The sequence below is a fragment of the Bison bison genome, unplaced genomic scaffold (assembly GCF_000754665.1).
Source record: "Bison bison bison isolate TAMUID 2011002044 unplaced genomic scaffold, Bison_UMD1.0 scf7180017864518, whole genome shotgun sequence".
In the NCBI taxonomy this organism is placed as follows: domain Eukaryota; kingdom Metazoa; phylum Chordata; class Mammalia; order Artiodactyla; family Bovidae; genus Bison; species Bison bison.
The window spans coordinates 16,764,964-16,788,722 of record NW_011495071.1 but is presented as its reverse complement, the minus strand read 5'-3'; the positions used below and the strand labels follow the sequence as shown (position 1 = coordinate 16,788,722).

The following is a 23,759-nucleotide window of genomic DNA, read 5'->3' as shown; positions in this document are numbered from 1 at the left end:
TACATATGGAATATAAAAATGCTGAACTTGTCAAAACAGAGAATGTAATGGTGGTTACCAGAGGCTGGGAGTGAGGGAATTGGGGATATGTTGTTTAAGGTTACAAACTTGGAGCTCGTAGATAAATAAGTCCTGGAGAGCTAATGCACAGCATAGTGGTTATAGTCATAAATACTACCTTATAAAGTTCAAAGTTGCTGAGAGACTAGATCTTAATTGACCTCATCCCAGGAAAAGAAATGATAATTATGTGGTGTCATAGAGGTGTTAGCTGATGCTACAGGTGGTAATCATATTGCAGTATACAAATATATCAAATGAACACATTGTATACCTTAGATTTACACAGTGTTTCACGTTAATTATATTTCAATAAAAAAGGAAATGAAATAACAAGTTTAGAGTTTTAATGAATGGTTAGAGAACCAGATAGTTAAAAGAATTCCTTGACTTTTCTGGTGGCTAAGTGGTAAAGAATCCACCTGCCAGTGCAGGAGACTTGAGTTTGATCCCTGATCCAGAAGGGGTCCCACATGCCGCCAAACAACTTAGGCCTGTGTGCCACGACTACTGAGCCTGTGCTTTAGAGCCCAGCAGCTGCAACTGCTGAGCCCACCTGACGCAGCTATGGAAGCACACACCCTCTACCGCCTGTGCTCCACAAAAAGAGGAGCCGCTGCAAGAAGCTGGAGCACTGCAACTAGAGGGTAGCCCCTGCTCACCACAACTAGAGAAAGGCCTGAGTACCAGTGAAGAACCAGCGCAGACAAAAATAATTAGATTTTTTAATTAAAAAAAATTCTTAATTATTATAGTAGGAGGATCGTAACTTCTGAAAACATAATCCGAAGTTTGATCCTGAAGTTACCTGAAATTCAATGCAAGTTGAGTTCATGGCCTCAACTAGGCCTCTTATGTCAGAGCTGTGGTATTGATTGGAAAAGAAAGGACCCTTATAATTGGAAGAATATTTGAGTTGATTTCAATAAATCTGATTACCCTGAACCCCTCATATCTTGCTGTACCTCCATGCTGAAAAACAATCATTTCACCTTATGTTGGTTGCCTGAAGACCTGGTAACAACCTCACCTGAGATTCTTGACTTGTAGGTTTATGCTAGTTCACCTCTAAACCTAGTCCCACCACCTCTCATTTCTTTGTGATCCATAATTAAACTCAGATCTGCCACAATCTAAGTCTGAATACCAAAATAATTTCCTAAATTTATATTGGCAGAAACCTGAGGAACATATATGGGAATGGATTTTAAGTGTTACATCAAGACAAAGGAAGGTAATGGTTGATCTTTCTGAATTTACTGATGTAGGTATACCTATTGGAAATGTGGGTTCTTTTCACTTTGGGGCGGTTATGAATAAATGCTGCTATGAATATTCATCTACCAGCTTTTGTGTGGGTTTATGTTTTCATTTCTCTTGGCCATCTACCTAGTTTTATGGAATTGCTGGGTCATAAGGTGACTCTGTGATTAACATTTGGAGGAACTGCCAAACTCTTTTCCAAAATGGTTGCACTATTTTACATTCCCACATGCAGTGTATAAAGATCCCAATTTATTATTATAATAAATTAATATTAATTTATCTGCCATTTATCATTATCTGTCTTCTTGATAGCCATTCTATGGTTGGTGTGAAGTGGTATCTCACTGTGGATTTTTTGATTCACATTTTTCTAATAGCTAATGATGTTGAGCATCTTTTCATGTTTTTTAGGTCATATGTATATTTGTCCTTTGTCCATTTAAAAATTTTGTCATTTGTCTTTTCATTATTGAGTTGTAAAAGTTTTTTATATGTTCTGGATACAAGTGTCTTATTAAATTTATGATTTGCTGCTATTTTCTCACATTGTGTTATCTTTGCACTTTTTTGACGATGTCTATCAAAGCATAAGATCATGGCATCCAGTCCCATCACTTCATGGCAAATAGATGGGGAAACAATGGAAACAGTGACAGACTTTATTTTCTTTGGCTCCAAAAATCACTGCAGATGGTGACTGCAGACATAAAATTAAAAGAAGCTTGCTCCTTGGAAGATAAGCTATGACAAACCTAGACAGCATATTAAAAAGCGGAGACATTACTTGGCTAATAAAGATCTGTCTAGTCAAAGCTATGGTTTTTCCAGTAGTCATGTATGGACGTGACACTTGAACCATAAAGAAAGCTGAGAGCCAAAGAATTGATGCTTTTGGACTGTGGTGTTAGAGAAGACTCTTGAGAGTCCCTTGGACTGCAAGGAGATCAAACCAGTTAATCCTAAAGGAAATCAGTCCTGAATATTCATTGGAAGGACTGATGCTGAAGCCGCAATATTTTGGCCACCTGATGTGAAGAGCCAACTCATTAGAAAAGACCCTGATGCTGGGAAAGACTGCAGGCAGGAGGAGAAGGGGATGACAGAGGATGAGATGGTTGGATGGCATCACCAGCTAAATGGACATGAGTTTAAGCAAGCTCTGGGAGATGGTGTGGGACAGGGGAGCCTGGTGTGCTGCAGTCCATGAGTTCACAGAGTCAGACTTGACTGAGAGACTGAATGACAACAATCAAAGCATAAAGTTTTCAATTTTGATGAAGTTTAATTTAACTAATTTTTTCTTTCATTGCTCATGCTTTTGGTGTCATATCTACAAAGGGTTTGTTTAACTTGAGGTCATGAAGATTTACTATGTTTTCTTCTAAGGGTTTCATAGTGCTCTAAGAGTTTCATAGTTTAGGTCTAGGATCCACTAAAACTAATTTGAGGGGATGAAGTAAGGAAGAGGTCTAACATTCACCTTTAGCATATGGAAATCTAGTTGTCTTGGCACCATTTGTTGAAAAAATTTCTTTATGTATTCTACATGATTGGTTCTTAAACGTTATAAAATCATTTCTGCCTTTTAAGATGTGGCATTAAGTGAAACAACATGTATGAAAGTGCCTTGTATCATGCAAAGCATAGTTGGCTCTCAACAAGGTCTTGGCTCCCTTATCCAAAAATCAGTTGACCGTAAGTATAAGGATTTATTTCTGGACTCAGTTCTGTTCCATTAATCTATGTACCTATCCTTATGTCATTACCACACAATCTTTTGTTACTAAAGCTTTGTAGTAAACTTCAAAATTATTCTTTTTCAAGATTGTTTTGGCTAATCTGGATCTCTTTCATTTCCATATGAATTTTAGGGCCAGTTTATATATCTCTTGTACAAAAAAGCCAGCTGGGACATTGACAGGAGTATGTTGAACCATAGATCATTTGAGGGAGTATTGCTATCTTAACAATATTAAGTCTCCTGAACCATGAGCATGGATATTTTTCTACTTATTTGTCTTCTTTAATTTCTTTCAACAAAGTTTTTTATTTTTCAGGATACTGGTTTTTCACTTCTTTTGTGAAATTCACTCCTAAGTATTTTATTCTCTTTGAAGCTAGTATAAATGGAATTGCTTTCTTGGGTTCATTTTTTGATTATTTATCCCTAGTGTGGAGAAATAAAATGGATTTTTTGCATATTGATCTAGTACCCTGCAACCTTTATGATCTCATTTTTAGTTTAATACTTTTCCAGTGGATTTCTTAGGATCTTTCTGTATACAGAATCATGTCATTTACAAATAGAGATAGTTCTGCCTCTTCCTTTTCAGTCTCTAATGCCTTTTCCGAGGCCTCCTTTTAAATGGAATCTTCAGTACTTATGTCTAGTTGTCTGGCCATTTAGTTGTCTTGCCATGTATTTTTTTTATACTAGTAATTTCAGATTAAACATACACAGACTAATGTATTAAGATCCTAATATGTCAATTGTAAGTATATAAAAAGGATTTTTTGCATTTTTTTATATTTTATATATATATTCTAAATTCTAGGGGCACTACAGAATGCATATAATGCAGAAAAAATTAAAGTTTTCACTCTGATATTGGTAATTTAAATCTTGTTAGAAACTTGAATGTTTAAATATATCTTTATTCATACATTTAAGTATCTTGTTTTTACTTTTTATTTTTAAAAGAAGCTCTAGTGTGGGGAATTCTAAAACTCAATTTAGGTGCAAAATATAAACAGCATGAAAATAATTAGGTATCTTTATAACTATCAGCATTGTGTATTTAAGTTATTATGTTAAAAAACCCTTGTGATTGAAAATATTAAATGAACTAAATCATGATAAAGCCCTTTTGGACTTTGACAAGCCAGGACATTATTCTGTTTCCCCTGCTGAACACAACCAATGAAAATTTGTATCTCTCTGATATCTTTGTGGCTTTCTTTGCTGTCTACTCACAATATACTTTATTATTTCCTTCTTAATACTTTAAGATACCTTTAGCAATAACAATTTGAGTGACCATCTAAATAGGTATAGCCACCAAATTACCAAAAAAGGAGATACAAATGGTAAGGTGTTAAGGACATCAAAAGCACAGTGCTGAGAGTAAAATTATTGTTTCTAACTAGAAGATACAAAGAATTATACTGACTGGATCACTCCTCAGTTTTCCATACCTTTTCAGTTTTCAGAGTTTTTCTTTACAGTATTTTATAAGGGGCTTCATGGAAGGAAAAAGAAGAGGAAGTAGTGTAGTCAGGGTTACAAATGAAAGGAAATCTATTTGGGTAAGATTTGAAAAGCATGTATGTTGAAATGCTTGCTTTGTTAATATATTAAGTTCCTAAGTCTCTATAGTGTTTCATGTAATTTTATTCTCTAGATTGTTTTTTCCTATTACTCTGGCCATTATGTTTAACCTTTAAATAACAAAAGTTTAGAAAATCAGAGGTTTCTAAAGATCACCACTAGCTTGAGTTAACAGAGCGTCATGAGAATCCTGTCATGTTGTGTTTAACACTGCTCCTCTCTATTAGCATGTGTGTTGGAAATAGCATACTATTTTATGTCCATGTTTAGAGAGTATTTCTTAGGTAAGTCAACAAATAAGATGATCATATTACCTTTGGGAAGCTCCTTTTAGCCTCACTATAAGGATTTTATATGTAATGCTCTTTCATTTTGCTTGTTCCTCAGCAATTAACCCTGAGCGAATTGCTTACATTTCATCGAGGAGCTGCTCGATTCCAGATGAGAGCTATGGCTGTCTATCTTCAAACATTCCTGCGCTGGAACTGATGGCTCTGTATGTGGCAGCTGCCATGCATGACTACGACCACCCGGGACGGACAAATGCGTTCCTAGTGGCTACCAATGCCCCTCAGGTAGGAGATAACTTTCAGAAAGTCTGAGGAATGATGCTGAGATTTTACAGCCAGGCTACATTCCCCTTTGCACACCATTCTTCAGTTGAAGCATTTTGCCGTTGGATAAAACACGTTGATATGACATGTGCTAAAGAGTTAGGGAAAGATATTCAACTGGAAGATAAATAAAAATATTCCTGAAAGAATAATTCACTGTTTTTATAAAATTCTGGAGTCCTGTGCTGTCAGTATCTTTGCCTTTGATCAAATTGGTAAGATTTTGACTAGCTGTTAAGACTTACTCTTCCTTCTAGCCATATCCTTCATATGCCTAAAAACTGTAATAACTGAGAATTGTTATTATTTTTGTTATCCTCTAAGACATAATATGCATTCTCTTAGCTCAGCATATATTCATATATGTAAAAAATCTTCTAGTACATTGTTTTTGAATTCAGTACAGTTGATAAGGTGCAAGATTTCTTTAGGGTCACAATTTGCATAAGAGGTAGGAGTTTCCAACAAATGGATGCTGTAATTGTAATAGCTTTAAATATTAGGACTTGGAACTAAATACAGGCAGCCCTCCATATCCAGGAGTTCTGCCTCCCTGGATTCAATCAACTGCAGATCAAAAATATTTGAAAATTTTAAAAATTCCAGAAAGTTCCAAAAAGCAAAACTTAAATTTACTGCATACTAGTAACTATTTACATTGTATTAGGTATTATAAGTAATCTAGAGAAGATTTAAAGTATACAGTGGATGTGCGTAGGTTATATGAAAATACTGCATTACTTTATATGTATTTTATATGAGCATCTGCAGGGGTCCTAGAACCAATTCCCTGAAGATACTGAGGGATGGCTGTGCTTGGTTTTAAGCAGAATTTAGTGTGATGACTTAGCAACTAAAAAACAAAAACAAAGTATGGTTGTGAGTTTTTGTTTAGGCAGATGATTCCTGAAATGTCAGCTTTGTATTTCTGCCTGCCTGCCTGGCTTACAAAGAGCAAGTTGTCAATATTGTTTACTGAATTCGTCTTACTTCCTCACTTTGTTGCTCTACGTTCAAACCTCAGTTCTGATTCTTTCATCTTTTATAGCCATTCTCCCTGTTCCTCTTCTCATTTCTCTTTCTTTCACACACTCCAGCACTTAAAATATAGGAGATAGTTTCTCTAGCCAGAACAAGAATAGGATGCAGAGAGAGAGAGAAAATTAAAAGTGCTAGGTAATTCATTTTCTCTAATTAGACTTTATTCATAGCTCATGATTTCCAGGTAACTTTTAGATGAATTTCAATCTAGATATTAATGTTTTTCCACTTTCTAAGAATTGCTTTGGGAGATATTACCCACTTATATTGGGGGCAGGAGGGGAAGGGGACGACAGAGGATGAGATGGCTGGATGGCATCACTGACTCGATGGACATGAGTCTGAGTGAACTCCGGGAGTTGGTGATGGACAGGGAGGCCTGGCGTCCTGCGATTCATGGGGTTGCAAAGAGTCGGACATGACTGAGCGACTGAACTGAACTGAACCCACTTATAAGCACATTTCCTCATTTGCAGTCCCACTCTGCAAGAATCAGATGCCCATTTTCTCTAGCCTAGCACTTCATAATCTTTGAAAATCCTAGTTCTATAGCAAGTCACAGACTGGCACAATAGAAAAAGTACTAGTCTTGGGATGGAGAGACCTGCGCTTGATTTCTGGTTACCCACTATTAGCTGTGTGACATTAGGCAATTAACCCTTACTTTCTGAACCTCAAAATATGTACCTGATGTGAGTATGGGTAAAAAGAGATAATATTTGGGAAGTTTTCTGCTGGATCAGATTATCACGTAGACAGAAATTATTTACTATTCTATTCCACTCTCTACTTTCATTCTCTCTTGATCAGCATTGAGTATAGGTGAGTCAGACTTGTGTATTACCTCTTCTTCAAGGCTATTACAAGTCAGTGAATTCTAGTGTTGTTTGTCTTGCATTGCAGATAGTTTAAAACAATGACACATGAATGTATTCAATAATTTATATGTACTCAAAACTGTTGTCCTGAACAAAATACAAACATAAAGTCTAGACACTGTCAATAACTATGTGTTATTTCTAAACTCTCATTGTTAAGGACAGCCAAGAGATGAAGCAGTGAGAAGGGCCGGAATGAAAAGGAAATTGATCAGAGAGTTCAGCTGTGAAAAAGTATAGCCTTTTCCCTGGTCTCTGCGCTTACTTCCTGATGCTCTTCAGTCTGGGTTCAACACACAGCAGCCAGAGGGGCCCTGTTCTGCCCTGAACCCTCACTCCTAGTAAAAGACAGTCATTACAGTGGCTCAGAAGGTCCTACACGACTTAGCCCCCATTAGTTCTCTTTTTAAACTCACTCAGGTCTAGCCTCACTGGGTTCCTTGCTATTTCCTCCTGTGTCCCAGGCACACTCCCTTTCTGAGAACCTGGCCTCCTTCTGTTCTCTCGCCCGCAGTGCTCCTTCCCTACACATCTATAAAGATCACTTTGTGACTTCCTTCCACCTAAAATTTCAAAAGCTCCTCCATGACACTCGTTATGTTCCTCCTCTGTTTTTTCCACAGCAGCGACCATTTAGCATACTATGTATTTTGTTGTGTATATTTTAGTGGAATATGAATTTCTATGAGGCCAGACATTTTTCTTTTATTCCCTAATACCTAGAATGATGCCTAGCACACAAAAGGCATTCAGGAAACATATACTGAATGTTGAAGGATGCCTAATTTCTTTGCTCTGCTGGGCTGCTAAGCTTGTCTGAAATATACTCTATTGTTCCCAAAGTAATGAGGTTCACCAGACCTTCTTCAGCCAGTGCCTATGAGATAAGGACTCTTGTGAAAATGTGAGGCTTAACCTGTTTATTAGGTAATAAAGCAGTCTCTCTCATTTTAGGAAGCTCAATAAGTCTAATCAGGCCATAATTAGTGAAAGATATTATTTCTCTGGTGTATGATAAAAAGGGACAATAGGGCATAATACCACCAATAGGACCAAGCATTCTCCTTTCTCATGGTAAGGGAAGTGTGTGGGAAGACTTAGGAAGACTTATTTTGAATCCCTGCCATAGAAGGGGAAACATTCAGTCAAGTTTATCCTGGAGGGACATCAGTATTAAAATTATAAGAGATTTCTGAGCTATTTTCAAATGAATGGATGGCTGGAAGATGCTGATTAGTGATTGAGATATTACCGTTTGAGTTGGATTGGCCAAAAAGTTTGTTCGGTTAGTGAACACATTCAATAAAGTTCTTGGTGAAAATGAAATATATGTCTTTTATTTGTACTTAAAACTGAACGAACTTTTTTGCCAGTGCAGTTGGCCAAAACATTTTGATTTGGGGTCAAAGGAAACAATACTGAGAACTATAGATCTGAGACAGTCATAAATATTTGTCCTCCCAAATATGGATCAAGATGGCAACTAAGCAGGTACGTTTCCCCCCCTTTCCTCCTGATCAAAATAATAATAAAAGATAAAATGCATTACAACAGAGAGGAGTAGGCAGAAGGATATTATCACCAGTAAGTTAAAGAATTTCATACTGTTTTTGGAAAATGAAAATCATGTGGGCAAATATAATGATATTAAAATACACTAGAAAGGAAGCCAAGGTTTGAGTGGAACCCTGGTGACTCCTGATGCCATTGCCCTTGTCTGCTACACACACGCACACACACCTCTCACACACATACATATACACACACACACCTCTCCCATATAACATACACCATACACCTTAAAGTAAGGCTACCGTGACTTATCTATTCACTTCTAGGCAGAAAACACATCTCTTAAATACTGAAGGAAATGGCCAGAAGAGATTTAGTACTCCAGAGTAAATCCTTCTCATTTTGGAAATCACACTGGTAATTCCAAAGCAAAACCTGCTGGGTAAACAAGCCCCACCCACATTAACAGGCCTCCTACTCATCCTTCCCAATTAAAGAGACTTAGCAGTAAAACATACACAAGGCTATGAAATGCATACTGAAGGACAGGCACTATTCTAGGCAATACTGTTGAACAAAACAGGCAAAAAATACATTCTGCTCATATGGAACTCACATTCTAGTAAAGAAAAAACCAACAAGTGTGTGTGTGTAAAAGAGAGATGATCATAACATAAAAGCTAGGAAAAATGTAAAACAGGGGAGGAGATGGTGCTGGCATAGAAGGATTATTTTCAAGTTAAGAGTTCTGTATCCAGCTAAGCTACAGTTGAGTGTTAAGAGCAAAATAAAGAGTCTAAGGTATACAAAGATTTAAAAAAATCATGTTCCATCCATCCTATCTGAGAAAGGTACATAAAAAAGTGTTTGAGGCAAAACAAGGGTGATAAACTATGACAAGGGCCTTAGAAGACACAGGATCACCAGAGATCTTAGGACGCAGAGCTTGAGGGTAAAGGAGTCCCTAGATGGAAGCTGCTCATCAAAACTGTTTCTTTAAAGAGAAGCACTTCTTAAAAAAAAAAAAAATAGCTGCATTGTTTTCTGCTGCACCTAATTTGTTTACTGCCTCTATTGGATTTTCTTTTCAGTTAGGAATATTCGTTTTTTAATGAAAACAGTCCTTCTTAATCCAAGATTCTTCACTTCAGAAAGATTAAAATACCTTCTTATAATCTTACGACTGTGACCTAGAGATTTACTTTAACGTCTCCTTTTTCTTGTGGTTCAACAGGAGACATTTGTTCAGATTTGTCACAGCTTCCTGTTTGATCTAAGTGTTTATGTCTGATGGGTTTTTCTTTTTGCTCATTTATTGAAAAGTATTTATTATTTGTTAAGATTAACCCCATCCTTTTGTATTAAACCTCATTCCATTTCAAATCTTTTTGACTCTGGGTAAAAGTAAACTTTATGACCAACTAAATTGCTTTACCATGTTAGAGAAGAAATTTACTTGTGGAGATAAGGAAGATTCATAGTTAGAGAAAGCAGGTAGCAAGTTGCTTTAGCAAAAATTCAAAGAATGTAAGTTACTGCAGCTCTGAATTAGGGGGGAAACGGTCTTCATTTTCTAGTTGTCAAGGTGCCCTCAGTAAAAGCCAGCTGAGGCTTCATTCATTATCTGTTTTACTTGGAATGTTTTCCTCCCTGAAGTTAAGCTTTGCTTGTTGCTGTGTGTGTGACCATCCAGTGTTCTTCCTAAAGTAGAATCTGCCTCTTCCTTACTGCTCCATGATTCTTGCCTCCACAAAGCCATGAGGTAGTCAGTCTGTTCACTGGGGTCCAGGAGAGGCCTCCGTCCCCTTATTCTCCAGGTGGGTTTTTCCTTCTTAGGCGATGACTTAGATGGCCTTTCCTCAATCCATTCCCATGTTTACCATGTCTTTAAAGCTTCTAGTATTGTGATTATATCTAGATTCTAATATTGATTCAGATTTCTTTCCATCCTCAATTTTATATTTCTTTGGTAATGTCAAAGGGCAATTTGGATGCTGCAGGAATTCTGAACTACTGGTTTTTGTTTTCTTGTTTTTTTAACTGATCTCATTAACTGAGAGTTTAAGTCCAGTAGCTTTATAGGACACTCATTATGCACTGTGGTTTATTGACCTGGGAGTTTGATTACTTCTTCATGAACAGAGTTGTTCTGATCATTTATCAGTCTTTATTGGATTTAAACATGAGTCAGTTAAATCACTTTTCTATGTAAGTTGACTTCTTAGCAAGTCTTTGACGTTGAACATGTTCAGTGTTTAAATTTGACACGTATATTGTAATATGATTACCACCAGAGCAGTAGCTAACACCTCCGTCACATCACATAATTAACTTCTTGGTGTGTGTGGTAAGAATATTTAAAATCTAGTCTTTAGCAACTTTTTAGTTCATAATATAGGATAGTATAATCACAATGCTGTACATTAGATCTCCAGAACTTATTCAACTTTAAAATATATATATTTATTTACTTGGCTGTGCTAATTCTTAGTTGCTGCCCACAGGATCTTTTTTTTTATTCCATAATACATAAATTTTATTGAAGTATAGTTGACTTACAATGTTTCAGCAAGGTGATTCAGTTATACATGAACCACATATATTATTTTTCAGATCGTTTTCCATTATAGGGTTCTTACAAGATTTTGACTGTAGTTCCCTGTGCTGTACAGTAAATGCACACAGGATCTTTGATCTTCGTTGCAGCATACAGGATCTTTAGTTGTGGCATGGGGATCTCATTCTGTGCTCCCTGCATTGGGAGCATGGAGTCTTAGCCACTGGACCGTCAAGGAAGTCCCATTCATCTTCTGAATGCATGTTTGTGCCCTTAGACCACTGTCTCCCAATTTCCCCATCTTCTTGTAACCACCTAGTTCTACTGTAAATAGAGTTCAGTTTTAGATTAAACATAAGTGATATCAGCATTTGTCTTTTTCTAACTTATCTCACTTAGCATATTGTTGTCAAGGTCCATCCAGGCTAGGATGCCCTTCTTTCTCATGGCTAACAAATACTCCACTCTGTGTATATATATTGCATCTTCTTTATCTATTCACCCACTGATGGACATATATTTTTTTCAACCTTTTTGTGACCCAAAGTTTAAATCATCACTGCTAACATTAAAATCAAATGATGTTTTAAAAAAAATCAAATGGTAAATATCTATGTTTATATCTAGACTATAATTAATTTTTACAGATCTGTAAAATGACCTAATTAGGCTCAGAATATGCATTGTAGCTGAGATTATACAATATTCTTATCTGTCTTTTTCCATTAGAAAGTGCTATGAAAATAGGGACAGTGTTTTTATTTTTTATTCTCAGCCTTTAGCACTAGCTATAAGAGTTCTTTTAATAATTACTATGCTTGGGGGACTTCCCTGGCAGTCCAGGGGTTAAGACTTCCCTTTCCAGTGCAGAGGTGTGGGGGTTCGATCCCAGGTCAGACCTAAGACCCCACATGCCTTGTGGCCAAAAAGGAAAAAGAAAACAATACATAAAACAGAAGCAAATTAAACATCTTAATTACCATGCATATTTAATAATTTTAAAAAACTTTTACTTGTGAGAGATGGAAGAAGCTTTAAAAATTCTGTAATCCAGTTATTTTTAGAATCTATATTCCCAAATCCTAGACTACTGAGGAGGTACCTCAGGGTCTTCCACTGAAGTGAAATGGGAAATACAGTGCCTAGATCTACACCACTTGGACAGAGGATTTGTGCTTTTACCTGTTTGATACTTCTCTGACTCCCAGGTCCTGTGTCAGCTGGGAGTATAGGATGTGCCTTTCTCATACTTACGGGTCTCCAGCTCACCATGCACAGAATATTCTGGGTTCCTCTCCTTAAGTCACCACCACCATTCATTCCATGCTAACTAAAGAATAGTAATATATCCCGAAACCTGCTCTCTCTGTCCCTGATGATTTTATTTACAGAAGCTTTATCTGAGAAGTTTCACTGCTTTAAGGAAGCAGACCTCAAATATCAACTTTATATCTCTTGGTAGGCAGCATGCTGTCTGCAAGGAAGATGAACCTTGGAGACAAATTACCCTTTCACTTACTAGCTATGAATGCTGGAAAAGTGTACCTTATCCTCTTTGCACTTCAGTCTAATCCTTTATCAAATTATCAACCCTTCTACACAAGTATTAAAATGCCTGGCATGTAATAGATACTCATTGTATTCTTCCAACATGATCCTAACTCTGTTTATTACTAAAGTTCAATATCTTTTGAGATGCCTGCCTCATTTTTCTTGTTCCTTTTTAGGCAGTCTTATACAACGACAGATCTGTTTTGGAAAATCATCACGCTGCATCAGCCTGGACTCTATATCTTTCTCGTCCAGAATACAACTTCCTTCTTAATCTTGACAATGTGGAATTCAAGCGCTTTCGTTTTTTAGTCATAGAAGCAATCCTTGCCACAGATCTTAAAAAGCATTTTGATTTCCTTGCTGAATTCAATGCCAAGGTTTGTTATGCAAATTAATTCCTGGTTTCAAAACAGAAATTATTGTCGATGTTACTGACAAAAGGTATTTTTTTAACATTAAGTCAGAATATCACTCATGAAGTCATGATAAATCTGGTAAGACAATATATATGCCAATATTAAAAAAATTATAACATGTCCAAAAATAACGATTGCTTGTGACATTTCCAATTATGTCAGTTGAAGCTTTCAGGGACAGATTTGAGAAAGTTATGCACAGTGCCAAGAAAGGCATTTTATGAAATTAAATATGTGTTTCTAAGAAGCCAGTTATTCCTACTTTGCTGTACCTGTTTCCCTTCTCTATGTTGTGAAGTGTTTAACTGGCTGGTGTGGGAATGGAGAAGTTCTTGAGAGTGAAGCACTCATTGAATTGCTGTCTATTAGGACTGCCCACTGCGTGCAGTCATCCTAGTTAAGAATAAGGCATAAACAGGCTGAAGTTGCTGTCCTCACAGAGCTCACATTCACCATGGAATTGATCACTGCCATTGTGTGATGGTGGTACTAATGGGAGCGTGTTGTATCCCTCAGAGGTTGGGGTGAAAAACCGTTGAGAACCACTGCTTTAGATTCCTGAGGGAAAGAGGCCCCGTATTTTGCAGGCAGGAAACCATTGTTTTCTTGATAACATCCTTGCCCTAAAGGAAGGTGTTACCTTCAGGGTAGAGGGGCTGGGTGTCAAAGGAGTACACACTTAACCTCCTGGAAGGAGGCCTGTATATGTCACTGTTGTGATATTGATAAATGAAAAAAAAATTTATGAAAATTTTTATGAAAAATTTATGAAAAATCAGCACAATATCAGTTTGCCTTTAAACTTACTTCATAGCTGTGTAGCTCTATTAATTTTTATTTTTACTTAAAATTCATTTAAACGCTTAAGTCATAGTAAGTAAACAGAAGTTCTTTTTACAGGTGAAAGATTAGCCCAAAACTTTGGAATCTGTGTTCCTCAGAGATATCTGTTTGTAGTCTCAGGAAAATGTCACATGAGTGACACATGGGGAACAGCTTGCAGATCTTAGTTCCCTGAGCAGGGATTGAACCCAGGCCTTGGCAGTGAAAGCAGAGTCCTAACCACTGGACTACCAGGGAATTCCCTAGACTACATACTTTCAATCTTAAGAGCTCGCCTTTCTTTTAACTGTTTTCTGTGGTGGTGGTCTACATAGAGTTCCTTTAACAAAATGGGTGGATGCCAGGGAATTCCCAGGAGGTCCAGGTTCAATCTGCTAGGGAACTAAGATCCCTCAAGTCATGCAGCACAGCCAAAAAAAAAAGGAGGGAGGATGGTGGATGCCACTAAAAATCTAATATTACAGTACAGTTCCAAAGTCACTAATCTGGCCCTCTCACTTTATTTCTTACAAGAGAAATTTGAGTTCTTGAAAGGCATGGTAATTTGCCTGATAACTACCATTTATTTAAATAACAATGTTAGCGTTTACTATGAACTGTGCATTTTTCATTCATTAATCCTCAGGCAATACAACTAGATTGATATTATTTTTCCTATTTTATAGATGAAGAAAGATAGACTCAAAGAGCTCAAGTAATTTTTCCAGCATTACTCAATGATTGGTAAATCATACTAAGGCAGGATTTAGAACCATAGAGATCAGCTTTTAAGACTTGTATTCTTTCAGCTATATCACTGTGCCTTTTGCAGTTAGATCCTTAAGCATGCCTTTCTGAGACAAATAGTTACAATTCTTATATGATTTGCTTTTGCATATACATATATATTTTATGTCATATATACTAATATGTACAGTATACAATATACACAAATTATAATTTTCTGCAGTAATCACAAATATTGAAACTCATGGTTTGTTCTGCTTGTATAATACAGTGCTCTACTTCCACTGAAACAAAGCTGTAAATGACACTTCAAAGAGAAATTTAACCCATACAGGTACATGTCATGGCACAAACAAAAGAAACATTTATTGAAATTCCTTCCTGTCCAGAGGACAGGAAACAGTTTTAAGATAATCCAGTAAAAAACAAAAGTTGGGGAATTCCCTGGCAGTCCAGTGGTTAGGACTCCATGCTTTCACTGCCATGGGTGAGGATTCAAACCCTAATCAGGGAACTAAGATACCACAAGCCAAACAGCGCAGCCAAAAATAAACAAAACAAAAAACAGACTCTTGTGCCCTCAGTACCTACAATAATTCTGTTTTTCCAATGATAGGCCAATGATGTAAATAGTAACGGTATAGAATGGAGTAATGAAAATGATCGCCTCTTAGTGTGCCAGGTGTGCATCAAACTGGCAGATATTAATGGCCCAACCAAAGTTCGAGACTTGCATTTGAAATGGACAGAAGGCATTGTCAATGAATTTTATGAGCAGGTAAGTTGAAACATGGGATTGTTGGGACTTTTAAGAGCTGTCATCTGAAGACACTGCCTTTTGGATTTGGACAGCTACATTAAATACTTGAAATGAGTTGCTTTAACCAAAAATGGTTAGAAATTGTTGCATTTGCTCTGGTTTTAATATTGTCTCAGCTCCTTTGCCTTTGTTGCTAAAATTGAAAGACAGAAGTTAAAAAAAAAAAAAAGTAATAGCTTATTGTCAATCTGGAGTAGGTTGAATATACTCCAGTCTAGAGCTAAGGGAAGACTACATTATGATTCCAAGATCCCTTTCAACCTTGAAAACCTATATAACCTAAGCATAATTTATTTCCAAAAGAAGCTGTTTAGTTGATTCAGCATATATTTAGACTGTATTTTTAAAGTATCAAGCCATTTTCAACCTGCTATAGAAAGACTGCCTTAGAAATATCAACTGGGTTGATGGGTTATGTAGGATCAAAGTCCTGGCAAAGGGTAAGAAATCAGAGCTAGAAATGGGGACAAAGTAGTCACTCAGTGGCTTTCAGGGTTCTAAGATATCAACATGCTGTTTTCTCATGGGTTTTTAAATGTTGTCTTTAAAATGATCCTACTATTTTGCAGTCTTCACCTATTTTTTTGTACAATTTTGAGGCTCCCTACACTGTAGAAAAATACTGATTTCCCCACAAGTCTAATGTTACATTATCTCAAATACAAAATAACAAATACATACTCTTAACTGGAATTGTATTCCTTGGGAATCCTTACTAGACCCTGATCAAGAAAGATCAAGAGGTTTACCAAGTAAAACTTCTGGGTCATGGCTTTCTCACCATGAGTTGCTACTCTGGTAGGAGTGACACACTGCATACTTACAAACCATGCACACTTATCTGTTACATCTTGTCACACCCAGACTGTACTGAGTGACCAGCAAATGTACCATGTCTTTCATCTACCTTAGCTAAACATCCCAATAAATAGTGTATACTGTGCTGTTTACAAGTTAACAAAATACCATACTGTGCAATTATGAAAACAGATTAGTAAAATCTTAGTAATAATCTTAGAATAATTTTCACTGATACATTTGAACTAAATTATGTATAATTTTAAGAAATAAAGTTATAAATATTTAATTTGTAGATTGCAGTATGTATAGTGGTTTGCATATTCCTATCCTCATTCTCAGAGATAATTGAAGACTGCCTCAGGCTTCAGTTCATATTCACAAAAGAATTTTATGCTAGGGAAAATTCTGTCTTTATATTATCTGTACAAACATTAGTAATAAAGTGGTAGAAAATGCCCGTTTTAGAAAATCCACTAATTCAGTGAAAGAAAATGAGATAATTTCATTTAGATGCATTTTATAATATATCTTTAAAGTATAGAGATTAATTCTTATTAAGCAAACTTGGAAGCCATGCCTGAGGTTGAATCCTGGCTCTTCTTCCTTACCAGCAATGTGACCTTGGGTAAGTTACTTAACCTCTCTGTGCCTCAATTTCCTCATTGAGAAAACAGGAATATTGATGGTACCTACCTCATAAGGTTGCTTTGTGGATTAAGTGAATTAATACATGTCAAGTTCTTAGAACAGTTTTCTGACACATAAGTGCTCAATAAAATATTATAATTCCAGGTCACACAAAAAAACAATATTTCAGACAGTTTCACTTAATCTTTCTAAGTTTCATTATTCCTGTGTCAAAGGAGAAAAATGATATACTTGATAACCCTAACACACAGTGGTCATGAAGGTTAAATGTATATAGGAAGTCAGCCCTCATCAAAACCATCAGATTTCCTTCTGTCTTGTTATGCTATTCAGCTTTCTTTAGATACGGATGCAAATTTCTAACCTTGCTCAACCTTTTTTTTTATTAATTTCATTATACTGTCTTTATTTTTACTTCTATAGCCATTACATCAGGCTTCCTTGATAGCTCAGTTGGTAAATAATCCACCTGCAATGCAGGAAGATCCTCTGGAGAAGGGATAGGCTACCCACTCCAGTATTCTTGGGCTTCCCTTGTGGCTCAGCTTGTAAAGAATCCTCCTGCAAGGCGGGAGACCTGGCTTCGATCCTTGGGAAGATCCCCTGGAGAAGGGAAAGGCTACTCACTCCAGTATTCTTGCCTGGAGAATTCCAAGAGGTTGCAAAAAGCCCATTACATGCCATGGGCTTAGAAAAACCAAACTCCTATTTAAAAGTCAGATGTACGAAACTGTAGAATCCTATGAATAAACCCACCTAGATACATTTTTTAAATATTATTAATGTTCATCCTCACAGGAAACAAAGCCATGTAAGTTTTTTAATCTCAGGACAGTTTCTGGTTGTCTCCTCAGGATTGTGTTGGCTCAGCACAGATACGCACTGCTTGCCTACAGAACTTGTGCACTGTGAAGAGTATTCACCCTCCACCGGTTCAGATACTCGGCACTAAAATGTTAATATTGTTACTACTGTTTGAGGACTGCTCGGCACCGTGCTCAATATATACTGCTTGTCATCCTATAGCAACCCTGTAGATGATTATTCACATCTTACACGTGAATTAGGCATAGAGCTGGCCCAGCACCACACAAGCTGTAGGCAGCAAAGGAGGTTCTGAAATCATGTGTCTGATCTCCAGCTGTGCTCTCCAGAGCCCTGGGGACCACAGATCGCCGGCCAGGCAGTTGGGGCAAATCCTCACCTCAAACACAATTGCTCTACCTCTTTCTGTTTTACATATTCTAATTTAGATTCATTAAAGGGTTCTGCTGTTACAAAAAAAAGGGAGATGTTGAAAAGCATTAGAAAAGTCAACTCTACATTTGAGGTACAACTGCAACAAAAAATGTTTCTGTTACACCATCTCCCCCCAGGGGAAAAAGGATCTGTGTCTGATACGATAGAATTTTGACAATTTGTATAGAATTTATATATTCTAGTAGTATAATTTTGATTTGTTCATAACTATTTGCTTAACTTAGTTGAAAAGATGTATATTTTTCTTGCTGCCTGTGTATCAACCATACTGGTTGACTGGGAGTGTGAGAATAAAGTCTTGTTTAGGATTTTTCAAATAGTAGAAAAAGTTTTATAGTTGGAATGACAGAGTAATTTTCATTGATACTTCTTTCTAAAAATTATTTTGAGTTAGACTGTTCTTGATTAAAAAAACCTCAAGGCAAATTTTAACAACAAAGCTCAGTGGTTCTCTCAGCAGTTAAAGATGTACTTTCCTTTTTCATATGATCAGGGAGATGAAGAAGCAAATCTTGGTTTGCCCATCAGTCCCTTCATGGATCGTTCTTCTCCTCAACTAGCAAAACTCCAGGAATCTTTTATCACCCACATAGTGGGTCCCCTGTGTAACTCCTATGACGCTGCTGGTCTGCTACCGGGTCAGTGGATAGAATCAGAAGAGGACGATGATACTGAAAGTTGTTATGAGGAAGAAGATGCTGAAGAATTAGATACAGAGGATGAAGAAATAGAGGACAATCTAAATCCTAGTAAGAATATAGGGATACTGTCGTTTCTTTAATGTTGTTAATTGCAAATGTCCATTTAATTTGGATTTGGGTCTTTCCTTTTAAAGATACAGTAGTTATATCTTAAGTACTATCTAAGTGTGCAGACGGAATAATCTTGGTTTGAGTAGCTACTGCTTGGGCACCATGTGAATGCTACCATACAACAAGCATTCTGAGTTAAAGCAGCGTCGCTGGAGATGCTGTCCTCCAGCCAGTGCTCTGCAGCAGGCTCTGCCTGTGCAGGCATGATGGAGCTGTTGCCAAATCTGAACTTAGGTGAGGTGGCTGGTCTCAAGGACTAGTCCTCCTTTGCCTAACCCCTTCTCACACCATGCACTCCTGTTAACATACCCTTCATATAGACTTGGGAATAGTTCATTCAACCCAGTTGGGAGAAGAGGAAAATATATACTCTTTTGACTCTGAGGAAAACCAAGCTTTATAGCATTATGGCTTTGAAGTACCAAATTGTAATGCATAGTTTTTCTATATAAAGCAATATAAACCAACGAGTGTAAATGGAAGATGAAAAAGACATTGTCACCTTTGCAACTATAAATTAAACTAGTTATTTGCTCTTTAATGTAGGATTTAAATTATATCTAGCTGTTTTTTTTGTTTCCCAAGCATGCTATATAAATCAGAACAGATAACATAGCGTGGAACAAGATAATAAAAGAACTTTTCCCCACCCTACCTTGTATTCAGGAGTAGCATAGTGAAGAGTAATTGTATGGCATTACCATCTGATGTCATCTTGGGAAAGTTGACTTGTAAAAATTATTTATGCTCACCAAAATTTTGATAATTGTGTTTAATTCAACACATTTTTAAAAAATCCCTTAGAAGGATGGTTTTTAACTTTGCATTATTATCATTTGAAATTTCAATACTATCCTCCTTTCGCCCCACAACTCCCACCCCCACCATCTTCCCTAATACCTTAACTTATTTTTATCCATAATACTTAACACTATCCAACACACGAGTGTCTTGCTTCTTTGCTTATCTAGGTCTTCCCACTAGAAGGAGAGCCCCATGGTGCAGAGATTATTTTAATCTTACTATAACTTTAAACCCAGTGCTTAAATAAATGCCTGGGATGTAACAGGCGCTCAGATATTTATTGAATGATTGAATCATATTGCTATGATTAGAATACACATGTGTTAAATTTCACAGAACCACAAAGACGGAAAGGCAGACGGCAAATATTTTGTCAGCTAATGCACCATCTCACCGAAAACCACAAGATATGGAAGGAAATCATAGAGGAAGAAGAGAAATGTAAAGCTGATGGGAATAAACTGCAGATGGAGAATTCTTCCTTACCTCAAGGAGATGAGATTCAGGTCATTGAAGAAGCAGATGAAGAGGAAGAGAGACAGCTGGAATAAAAGAAAAGGCATGTTGAAGAAGTGCCTTGGGCCATGCCATATGTCGATGTCATTGCCCAGTGCTCACCATCCTGACTTGGAACTGACCGCTCCTAGGTCGACAGGCCCTAACACTGTGAGAGGATCCTTGCTGTGCCAGCGTTTCCCACTCCCATGCGCTTTTTCACCACATGGACGAAAAGTATCCTTAAGAGCTTGGTTTCAGTTGACTTGTATTGCCAAGCCCATACTCAGTGCTTTTACTGGTGTATAAATACTTTGTCATAATACTGCTTTGCTGAGTAGAAGGCTTTTATTGTTCATGAGGCAGGAGCTGTACCTAAAAACTCAAGTAATTCACTGTAGTTTCCTAAGTGGCCAACTTTCTGCTTTCTTAAAGACATGATTTAAAAAAAAGAAAAAACAACAAGGGAATTCCACTCGGCGCCTTCACTGCTATGGCCCAGGTTTAATCTCTGCTTGAGTTCAGTCCCTGGCCAGGGAACTAAGATCCTGCAAGCCGCACAGCACAGCCAAAAACAAACAAAAAACCCCCAAACAAAAAGCCCCACAAAACAGGATTCATTCATATTGTATTTCCAAATGTGTCTTTTATGTCTTTGACTGTTTTGGGGGAGGTGGGGAGGAGCAGTCTCTGTCTATCTAAAAAGAGAAATCCAGTGTTGCCTTCCTGAGGGGTCTGTTTAATGCAGTACACTGTTCGGTGTTCTCCAGCTAGGTTTATCCATGAAGGACTGAGTAACCTTTGTTATATTTAACAAAACCCAGGTGCATCAATTTTTGATGCTTTTTACTGTTTTGTTTTTAAATCTACTACTACGTGTATGTTCTTTCTCAGAGTATTCAGGTTTGCCATGGACATCTGAAGTCTGAATTCCAGTCTTATCAATTTTATATTCCATGGTTGAATTTTAAAGCTGTTTAGGTTTAACAATGAAGGAATTTTATTCTTTAGTCAAAACTGTTCTTATTTTTACTCTTGCTCAGGATTAGTATTTGTAAACACTGAGTTTAATATAAACACAAATTTGTCAGAAGAAAAACAAAAACCTGTCCTAATATTGACGTTAACCTTTTATGAAACAAGCATTATTCTCTCTTCTTGAATTTGAGACTAATTAAAGCCAAGGAAAAGGAGATGTCTGTCTTTTGCCTTACTACAAAAATCAGATGCAATTAATCGTATCAAAGATAAAGAACAAATGAAATAGTGTGTGCTCTAAAGGTCACATGTTGAATAAGTAATTGAATATGTGCTTAATCTTTAGATCCCTATCTTGGGTGTCATGTGTTTAGTTACTATAAAACCCATGTTCATCTTTCTGTTAATCTCCTTTTGCCTTGAGACTACACAACAGAAATGACCTATGACTACTCAGTACATCTGGAGCCCAACTACAAGTCTAGTTTCTGAGATAAAGTAAATGATGGGAGTACTTATTTAATTTTTATATTAAAAGTATTAAATATTTTGGTAATACCATTTACACAAAAGCATATTAAGATAATTCAATGAACCATATTTACAATGTTTATAAACTTGCTAGGGTCCAGATATATACCCTGGTTGTGAAAAATTTTTGAATATATAAAGTACAAGCCAGAATGATAGCAAGATGGTAGGCCAATATTTTCCATTATTCTTAAGAGACCATATTATATTTTGAATCCATGTGGCTTTGGAAAATAAGTTATGTAACATTTTTTGTTTTCCAAGATAACTCCTTTTTTAAAATTAATTTTTATTAGCGTATGGTTGATTTACAACAGTGTGTTAGTTTCTGCTGTATGGCAGAGTGAGTCAGTTATACCCACTCTTTTATGTTCTATTCCCATATAGGTCATTACAGAGTATTGAGTAGAGTTTCCTGTGCCAGGTAATTCCTTTAAAGTATGATGTCAGCAAGCAATTTCTTAACTATCTAGATTATATAGCCTATCTGAAAGATATCAGTTAAGGACCCATGGAAGTGTTGAAAGTTTTGATCCTGTATAATATCAGAATATTTAATGAATCACTAAGCTTTATTTATTTGATACTTTGAGTGCTGAACTCCTTCCTACTATTTTTGCTACCATTGTCACATCATTGTAAACCGGTCCCTCATTACTGAGTAATAAAATTGTATCTAATTTACTGAGTTTGCCCTTACAGTGTATATATCCTTTGCTTCTGTTTTTCTAGAGTACATTTTCTGTCCTGCAGAAATACATTTCTGCTACTGAAAAGTACATATATATATATATAAAAATTCATACACATGCATATGTACATAATGAGACAAATTTCCTTACTATTTTACTAAAACACTGTATTGGGTTTTTTAATGTATATTTTTATTTTCTCAAAAGCAGCATGTTTTTATGCTATTAAATGATATTACTGAAAACTCATTAACTAAGTTAACCTTTAAATTATTTAACCTTTACTAAGTAATTGACATATATTAAAATAACCCAAATACTAAAAAAGTATTCTTCCTGAAACTTAAATTCATAAATTGTAAGAAATGAATGTGAGTGTATGTTAAGTATAAACAGCACTAGTAGATGGAATCTTACTTGAGAAATTGCAGCCAGTCGTATTGCAGGTCCTATTTTGGTTATTAATGAGACTAATTTTTTAATTAGAATCATTTTCATCATGAATTCGCTGTTTTAAGTCACTGGTCTTATAAATAATCTTGTAGTGCTATAATATCTGTGTGTTTACTGACATTTTTCTCATAAAAGGCTATTTTTCAAAGTTACTTCATGATTTGAAGACTGTTCTGCTCTTCTCACTCTGATGCTGTTAAATTTTTATACTTATTTTTATAAGAATCCTAGGAATTCTGGCACTGCTTCAGTCTCTGTCTATATTGTATCATCTCATAGGAACAACCTTCACACAAGAGATGAGTAGAGCCAAGCCATTCTTTACTGTAGCTGCCAGGCCAGTCAGCAGCTCTAGAGGGTGTTTGTTGGGGGTTGGGGGAGCAGTGACTGTTTTGTGGAGCAGGGATGAAAGTGTCCCAGAGATTTTAATGCTGAGAACTGAAGACTTAATGAGTTAGCTCGGAGGTGATGCCTTGTGGACAGAGAATAACAGCATGTGTAGAGGCCAGGAGAAGAGAAAGCATACCCACCTTGGAGGAGCCAAGAGATTTAGGGTAGCTGGGACTTAAGAGTGCAAGAAGGAATGGTAGAGAGAAGGTGGTTCATGAAGGGCCTTTTAAAGCACAACAGGACACTTAAAACCCTTTCAATTTTTCCCCATTTCCCTTTG

General features: G+C 36.6%; 1 protein-coding gene across 1 annotated transcript in view; it reads left to right on the top strand.

Moving 5' to 3' along the window:
• The window catches only part of PDE3B (phosphodiesterase 3B, cGMP-inhibited), a 168,641-nt gene extending 145,400 nt beyond the window's left edge, over positions 1 to 23,241 (top strand). Inside the window, exons 12-16 of the mRNA XM_010830572.1 lie at positions 5,042 to 5,229; positions 12,984 to 13,187; positions 15,412 to 15,573; positions 18,818 to 19,073; positions 20,277 to 23,241. Coding sequence (XP_010828874.1) covers positions 5,042 to 5,229; positions 12,984 to 13,187; positions 15,412 to 15,573; positions 18,818 to 19,073; positions 20,277 to 20,491 — 1,025 coding nt within the window. The 3' untranslated portion in view covers positions 20,492 to 23,241. The remainder of the gene's footprint in view (positions 1 to 5,041; positions 5,230 to 12,983; positions 13,188 to 15,411; positions 15,574 to 18,817; positions 19,074 to 20,276) is intronic.
• The last annotated feature ends 518 nt before the right edge of the window (positions 23,242 to 23,759 follow it).